General features: G+C 54.9%; 1 protein-coding gene across 1 annotated transcript; it reads right to left on the bottom strand.

The window, feature by feature from the left end:
* Positions 1–391: 391 nt before the first annotated feature.
* Positions 392–1,327, bottom strand: LOC142076418 (olfactory receptor 14J1-like). Its single transcript, XM_075138719.1, has one exon. It carries the CDS (start codon positions 1,325–1,327, stop codon positions 392–394), a length of 936 nt encoding a protein of 311 aa, XP_074994820.1.
* Between the last annotated feature and the right edge of the window lie 6,861 nt (positions 1,328–8,188).

The following is an 8,188-nucleotide window of genomic DNA, read 5'->3' as shown; positions in this document are numbered from 1 at the left end:
GGCTCACTCCAGCCCTCATTCCCTCACACATCAAGCCATGCCCTTGTCCCCCTAAGCCAATGCAGCACCCAAGCCCAACAGCAGGGCCTTTTAGCCTGCAATTCCCTGAGCGTATTCTGCACTCCACTGTGGAAAGAAGAGCCCAAGCTGCACACGCTGCACGCAGGCAATCCCCTTTATTTACAGACATGCCACAAAGGAGGCCAGCATTAGCGCAGTGATAGACTCATTGAGAGAAGGCCTTTGGGCCAGACAGACTGGCTTCAGCCTCTTGAGAAGGAGGGTGAAAGCAAACATTTCTGAGCAAACACGATTATAACCAGTACAATGCCCGAAGGACACAAGATGCCTGAGATCACTTGGAGAAACCTTGTGAAGAGAGATGGGCAGCTTATTTCTGCTGAAATACTATGGATTGAATCAGGTTCTTGAGGGCATCCTTGAGTTCCTTGTTCCTCATGCTGTAGATGAGGGGGTTGACTGCTGGAGGTACCACTGAGTACAGAACTGTCACCACCAGATCCAGGGATGGGGAGGACATAGAGGGTGGCTTCAGGTGAGCAAACACGACAGTGCTGCCAAACAGGGAGACCACAGCCAGGTGAGGGATGCACGTGGAAAAGGCTTTGTGCCGTCCCTGCTCAGAGGGGATCCTCAGCACAGCCCTGAAGATCTGCACGTAAGACACCACAATGAACACAAAACACCCCAAACCTAAAGAAAAGGTAACCACAAGAAGCCCAATTTCGCTGAGGTAGGCGTGTGAGCAGGAGAGCTTGAGGAGTGGGGGGATTTCACAGAAGAACTGGTCCACAGCATTGCCCTTGCAGAGTAGCAGTGAAAATGTATTGATGGTGTGCAGCAGACCAGTGAGAAACCCACTGCCCCAGGCAGCTGCTGCCATGTGGACACAAGCTCTGCTGCCCAGGAGGGTCCCGTAGTGCAGGGGTTGGCAGATGGCAACATAGCGGTCATAGGCCATGATGGTGAGAATATAATACTCTGCCACTAACAAGAAGGCAAAGAGAAAGAGTTGGACAGCACATCCCAAGTAGGAGATGGCCCTGGTGTCCCAGAGGGAATTGGTCATGGATTTGGGAACAGTGGTGGAGATGCAGCCCATGTCAAGGATGGAGAGGTTGAGGAGGAAGAAGTACATGGGGGTGCGGAGGCGGTGGTCGCAGGCTATGGCGGTGATGATGAGGCCGTTGCCCAGCAGGGCAGCCAGGTAGATGCCCAGGAAGAGCCAGAAGTGCAAGAGCTGCAGCTCCCGAGTGTCTGCGAAGGCCAGGAGGAGGAAGTGGGTGATGGAGCTGGTGTTGGACATCTGCTGCCTCTGGGCATGGGGGACTGTCCAAGAGGGAAAAGACAGTGACAAGTTAGGAGAGACTTCTCTGAGTAAAACCAAAGCCATTTCTCATAGGACCCCCCCAAAGTGTCTCTCTCCATTCAGGAAGACCTTTGGCAGGTCCCTTGCACAAGCTCTGGTTGGTGCTGGCTGAGGGTGCCCCAGGGAGCCGCAGGGTCTGCTGTGGGCTCTGGAGGAGCCACTCCTGCCCCACAGCAATAGGTAAACAGGACCACGGGGTCATCTCAGATTAAATCCACTCGTGATATCAAAGAGCTTCTCAGCATTGTCGCTGCCAATTCACCTGCCTGCAGAGCAGAGCTGTGGGGGTTTTGGTTTGTGCCTTCTGGTCTGGTTGCCCCACCACAGCTGAGCAGTGTTTCTAATGCAGAAATCCCAGGCATTTCTGCTGCACTGCAAGTGAAATCATGTGGGTCCTGAGAGGCAAAGGGACTGTCCCTCAGTGCAGAGTGAGGACAGCCGCTCTGTCCATCAGCCCTGAGCTCAGCTGCCCTGTGCTGGCAGCTCTTTCAGCTGGAGGACTATGGCACTCGCGTGTTCCCCCCAAAAGAAAACGGGACACTGCTGGGAGCAGAGGAATCCACGTTCTGAGTGCACATCTCCAAAGTCCGCACCCCATCGTACCTGAAGGAGGATCTCAGCTCTCCCCTCCCAACCACGGACACAGAGGGCTCCTTACAGCTGCCCACATACAGCCACCCAGCAGCATTTCAATGGCCTTAGCACCGAGGTGTCTTCTCCATGGGGCTCCTGCATGACATAGAGATGCCCCGGGAGAGCTTTGCCCTACTGGAGGGCAGCCTGCAGCCCAGCAGGACCTCCCAAGGAAAGACTCAACTCTCCTAAATCTCCTGTGTCCTGGAAGGAGGGTGAGATGTGTGCCAGCCGCACACACTGCAGTACCCAGAGCCCCAAAGGTTAACAGGGTGTGAGTTGGATGCTTTTCCTCCACGGACAAACGGGCATGACAGTAGACACAGCGTTGGTGTCTGAGCTGCACTTGAATCCTCACCCCCCCACAGCAGTGAGTGTCACAGTAAGAACAAGGGCGGCAGGGAGAAGAGGAGAATGTGCCAAAGTTCCCCTGCCAAGGGAGGCAGGGGAGGGAGACACAGTGAGAGGCTTGAGTTTTTCTCCTCTTTGGTGGTCAGGCTGCTGGGAAGGCAACTCATGGCCAAGTGTCCATGACGTGAAGGGCAGAGGCTCTGCTGTGTGAGTGAGGAGAGCAGGGGGTTGCTCCAGGGAAAGCATCTGCACTGCAGGGGATGGCAGGGAGGTGCCTGAACCCCTCCTGCCTGGCCTTTCTGGGAGCAGTTCTCTCTTCCTCGCTGCCCATGGCTCTGCTGCCTGGAGCTCTTCTGGGCCAGGACCTGTTTCTCTGCCCTCACGCCTCCTCCCTCTTCATGCTCACAGAGCCCATCCACCCTGCTGCGTGCTCAGCTCTGCCCTGCAGACACCTCCTGGCAGCAGGGCACTGCCCAGGGACATCTCGGTGTGTGCAGGGGCTAAGGAGCAGCTCAGGCAAGTCCTAACGAGAACTGGGGTCTCATTGCCTACTCCAGAGCAGAGCAATCAATTCCCATCTCCCACTGCCCACCCAGACAACCCAGGGGAGAAAACTCAAAGCACACACTTCTTCCCTTTCAGGTAATCCCCTACCTCGACACCCATCTTTAACATGACCCTCTGCAAATGTCCTCCGGGTGATGGAGAAGCCTGAGCAGCCCTGACCCACGCTGCACCCTCTGGACAGCAGAAGGACCCTGCCCTGGTGGGGCTCACTCCTTCCACCCACAGCTTCTCCCCACAGCGTCGTGGGGAGCTCCCCGGGCAGGCTGAGTGCTGACCCTGCCCTGGTGCACAGCCCCCTGGGCTCAGGGACCCTGCTCGGAAGGACAGCCCTGGCCACCCCTGCCTGCACACACGCCTTCACACCCTGGAGCAGTGCCCAGGAGAAGGCAGCCGTCCTGCCCTCTCCTTCTGACGGTGCAGCAGGGAAGCCCTGCTCTGCAGCACGTCCTCCTCCTCTACAGCAGGGAAGCTGTGAGAGTCCTGCTGAAAGATCATAGTTGCTGTGGCATGTACAAGCTTTTGGATATCCCTCCAGGAACACCAGCTACATTGTCCTGCACCCAGGCACTTACCATGTAGAGGGCTGTGAAGATCTCTCCGCGCAGTGAGCTCTCAGCATCCTCCCACTCCAGACTGCCTTTACGCTCTCTCTGCCTCGCTCCCTCCCCTCGCTGCCTGCAGGCAGTGCCCTCAGCCCTGCTGCGCTTTGCAGAGGAGCTGCTCCTGGGCAGAGCTGTCTCTCTGCAGCACTGCCCACTTGCCAGGAGCTCCCTCCTTCCAGAAGCCCGGCCCAGCTCAGCAGCAGAGGACCAGCCCAAGGCAGCACTTGCTCTGCCCCTCGCGGCTCCCTCGAGGGGTCCCTGGGGCTCCAGGGGAACCTGCTGGGAAACAGCCTGAAGTCATCCCTGATCTTCCCTCCCTCAGCTGCGCAGAGACACTTCCTTCTCCTCTCAGGAAAAGACTTGGCCATGAGAATCCCCTTTCTTTGTCCCAGCATTAGACAGGACTCCCAGGAAGGTGACAAGCAAAGACCTAATTTCTCCAAGCTGGGGGATATCCTCACGTGAATGAAATAGGCATTTCAGTCTGGCTTTGTAGTCCTAGGGCTCGAAAGACATTCAGCTCTCTGTTGTCCACGCCACGTCTCTGCTCTGAAGCAAAGCCTTTGCACACAGGGGGTCTTGGGCGCTTGGGACCAGGTTTCCTTAGGGCAGGGACGAGCTTGCCTGCTTCCACAGCTGCAGGGCTTCAGCCCAAACGTGCAGCAATGGCCTCAGCCAGGGCCACAGGCAGGAAGAGCTGGAGCTGCTCCTGAGGAGACAGAGCTGTCACATGGTTGCAGAGCTCAGGACAGCTGCTCTTCAAGGACAGCATCCTCCAAGCTCAGCAAGGCTCCAGGTCGAAACTCCCTCTGAACTTGAAAGGCCATTGCAGGGCACCAGAAGGAGCGTTCACTGCTTCAGGAACAGTTAAAGAAGAAACAAAGATGCTGTGTGGCCACTGCTGAATGTGGTGAGAGCAGGAGCAGATAGATCTGAGATTCTCTGTGTCCTCTTTGCCTCAGTCTTCCCCAGCAAGGTCTGCCAGGCCTCTGGGACTCGCGGCAGGACTCTGGAGGAGATCAAGCAGCGGTGCATGGGGATCAAGTCAGGGATCACTTGAGCCAACGCAATCCTTACCAGTCGAGGGGACAGGAGGGGCGGCATCCCAGGGAGCTGAGAGAGCAGCCCAAGGTCACAGTGAAGCCACTCTCCATCATCTTTCAAAGGTGGTGGTGTCTGTGGGGATTCCCTGATGACTCGCAGCACCCAAACCTTGCACGCACCTTTCAAAACTGCCCCAAGGATGTGCAGAGGAGCGGAAGGCTGTGCCCCAGATCGTGTTCCCTCAGATCCCATTTCTGGGGGTCTGAAAGAGAAGGTGACTGGATTTACTGGATTTAGCTTGTCTCTCGCCATCCTCTTTGCTTTCTGTGATGAAAGGACAGGACTGCAGGACACAGGGAGACCAATGGTTGTCTTTTCACCTGGAAGTCAGTGAAGTTTTCAACATCACCCCCCCACAATATTCTTGTGCCCAAGTTCGGACATTATGGTCTGCATGGGTGGATAAGTAGATGGGTATATAACCAGATGGATGGTTGGGCTCAGAGGGACGTGATCAATGCGTGGTACTCTGCCTGCAGGCATCGAGCTAGTAGGGTCCTGCAGGGGTCTGTCCTGCCGCCTGCCCTCTTTAACGTGCTTTTAATGACCCGGAGGAGATGAGCGAGTGCTTTTTCATCGCATTTGCAGATGGACACCATATTGAGGAGAGCAGACACTGCACTGGAGGGCAGGCCTGCCATCCCAAAGAACAGAGACAGGCCACAGGGATTCACAAAAAGTAACATCATGATGTCCAGTAAACACAAATTTGCAAATCCTGCCTTGAGGTGCACCAATCCCATGCAATGACAGAGGCCAGGGGCTGTGTGGCTGGGTAGCAGCTCTGCGGGAAAGGCTCTGCTGGTCCTTGGATTTCATCAGGCAAAACGTGAGCCATCACCAAAGGCGGCCAACAGCATCCTTTGCTTCTCTCTTCATTCCTTGAAATTACAAGTGCTTCTCTTTTCTTATCCTAATACCCTCCAAAAAGAACAGCCTACCCTCTGAAACCTTTCCCCATTGGCCGTGCATTTCTTTTTTTCCTGCCCTCTTTTGGCATTTCTGAGATGGTTGCTGTGGAAGTTTTCAACCTTGGGTAGCAATTCCATTAAGCACTTCATTCTTTTCTGTCCTTCTAGTGTTCTGCAATTCCCCATATTGTTATCTTGTTTGAGACACTGACCCACAAACCTTAACTGCTGACGTGTTGGAGTTTCAGTCCAGAGGGACCTCGACACACATGGAGACTTGGCCAACAGAAACCTCCTGAAGATTTAAAGGTGAATGGGGCAAGGTCTGCACTGGGTCAGAAGAACCTTGTGCATCAGGACAGGCTGGACCTGACTGGCTGAGGATTGTTCTGAGGAGAAGGGCATGGGAGTTCTCGTGGACGCCATAGGAGACCATGGTTTTCCCATTTTGAAAGGAGGATGGAGAAACTGGAGAAGATCCAGAGGAAGGCTGTTACCATGGGCTTAGGAGCCTAAAGCACATGAGGTGTGTGGAGAGGCTGAGGCAACTGGGCCTCTTTAGTCTGCTGAAGGGGAGGCACAGGGCACTCTAAAAGCAGGCGACACCTGCCTGGAGAGGTGGTGGAGCCAAGCTCTTCTGCAATGGCAGATGGTATGGCAGAGACAACAGCCACAAGCTTCTTCCCGGGGGCTTCAGACTGGGCCTCAGGAAAAACTGGCTAGGAGGGTGATGCTGCACTGCAGCAGGACACCCAGAGACTCTCTGTGCTCTCCGTCTTTGGAGGTTTTCAGGTTTCAGCTCTACAAAGTCACAGTGGACCTGACCCACCGTTTGTGATTCCCCACCTCTAGAGAGGTGTGCTGCTTACCAGGGACTCATATAAGGGATGTCACCACGAGGCTTCCAAGCCTCCTACAATCCACTGACTATTATCCGCTGCTGTTGTTTCACGTGGGCACCAGTGCCTCAGCCAGGAGCAGTCTGAGGGCTATCAAGAAGGATTACAGAGCCCTGGGAGCGATGGGAAGGGACTCTGCACCTGAAGAGCAGCACAGAGGAACTCCAGCCAGTAAGACTGCTTCGTCGGGGCCCAACTTAAATGCCTCTATGCAAATGCACGTAGCATGGGGAATAAACAAGAGGAGTTAGAGACGTGCACACGCCTGCAGGGCTACGATCTTATTGGCATCAGGGAGACGTGGTGGGATGGCTCCTGTGATTGGAGTGTTGGGATGGAGGGATACAGGCTCTTTAGGAAGGACAGGCAGGGGAGACGAGGAGGGGGTGTCGCCGTCTATGTCAATGACCAGCATGGAGCTCCGCCTGGCGATGGATGAGGAGCCGATGAGAGCTTATGGGTCAGGATTAAAGGGAGGGCAGGGACAGGTGACATTATGGTGGGGGTCTGATACAGGTCACCCGACCAGGAAGACCGAGCAGATGAGGCCCTCTATAGACAGACAGAAGCAGCCTCACGTTCACAAGCCCTGGTCCTCATGGGGGACTTCAACCACCTTGATATCCATTGGAGGGACAACACGGCAGAGTATAAGCAATCCGGGATGTTCCTGGAATGCATCGATGATAACTTCCTTCTCCAAGTGATAGAGGAGCCAACGAGGAGAGGTGCTATGTTGTTCTCACCAACAAGGAGGGGCTGGTGGGGAATGTGAAGCTCAAGGGCAGCCTTGGCTGCAGTGACCATGAAGTGGTGGAGTTCAAGATCGTTAGGGCACCGAGGAGGGCGCACAGCAAGCTCAGTACCCTGGACTTGAGGAGAGCAGACATTGGCCTCTTGAGGGATCTGCTTGGTAGAGTGCCACAGGATAAAGCCCTGGAGGGAAGAGGGGCCCAATAAAGATGGTTAATACTTAAGGATCACCACCTCCAAGATCAGGAGCGATGCATCCCAACAAAGAGGAAGTCAATCAAAACCACCAGGAAGCCTGCATGGATGAACAAGGAGCTCCTGGACAAACTCAAACACAAAAAGGAAGAGGGTGGGAGCAAGGACAGGTAGCCTGGGAGGAATACAGAGAAATTGTCCGAGCGGCCAGGGATCAGGTTAGCAAAGCTAAAGCCCTGAGAGAATTAAATCTGGCCAGGGACATCAAGGGCAACAAGAAAAGCTTCTATAGGTGCGTCGGGGATAAAAGGAAGACTAGGGAAAATGTGGGCCCTCTCTGGAATGAAACGGGAGACCTGGTTACCCGAGATACAGAGAAGGCTGAGGTACTCAATGACTTTTTTGCCTCAGCCTTCACCAGCAAGTGCTCAAGCCTCAGTGCCCAGGCCGCAGAAAGCAAAGGCAGGGATTGGGAGAATGAAGAGCCGCCCACTGTAGGAGAAGATCGGGTTTGAGACCGTCTAAGGAACTTGAAGGTGCACAAGTCCATGGGACCTGATGAGATCCATCCATGGGTTCTGAAGGAACTGGTGGATGACATTGCTAAGCCACGATCCATGATAGTTGAGAAGCCGTGGCAGTCCAGTGAAGTTCCCGCTGACTGGAAAAGGGGAAACATAACCCCCATTTTTGAAACGGGAAAAAAGGAAGACCCGGGGGACTACAGGCCAGGCAGTCTCACCTCTGTGCCTGGGAAGATCATGGAACAGATCCTCCCGGAAG

This window comes from Calonectris borealis, unplaced genomic scaffold (genome assembly GCF_964195595.1).
Source record: "Calonectris borealis unplaced genomic scaffold, bCalBor7.hap1.2 HAP1_SCAFFOLD_49, whole genome shotgun sequence".
NCBI classification, from domain to species: Eukaryota; Metazoa; Chordata; class Aves; order Procellariiformes; family Procellariidae; genus Calonectris; species Calonectris borealis.
This window is presented reverse-complemented; position numbering and strand designations above follow the sequence as displayed.

Bases quoted from the DNA above. Each gene is read 5' to 3' on its own strand.
- LOC142076418 (XM_075138719.1), bottom strand. From the start codon at position 1,327: ATGTCCAACACCAGCTCCATCACCCACTTCCTCCTCCTGGCCTTCGCA.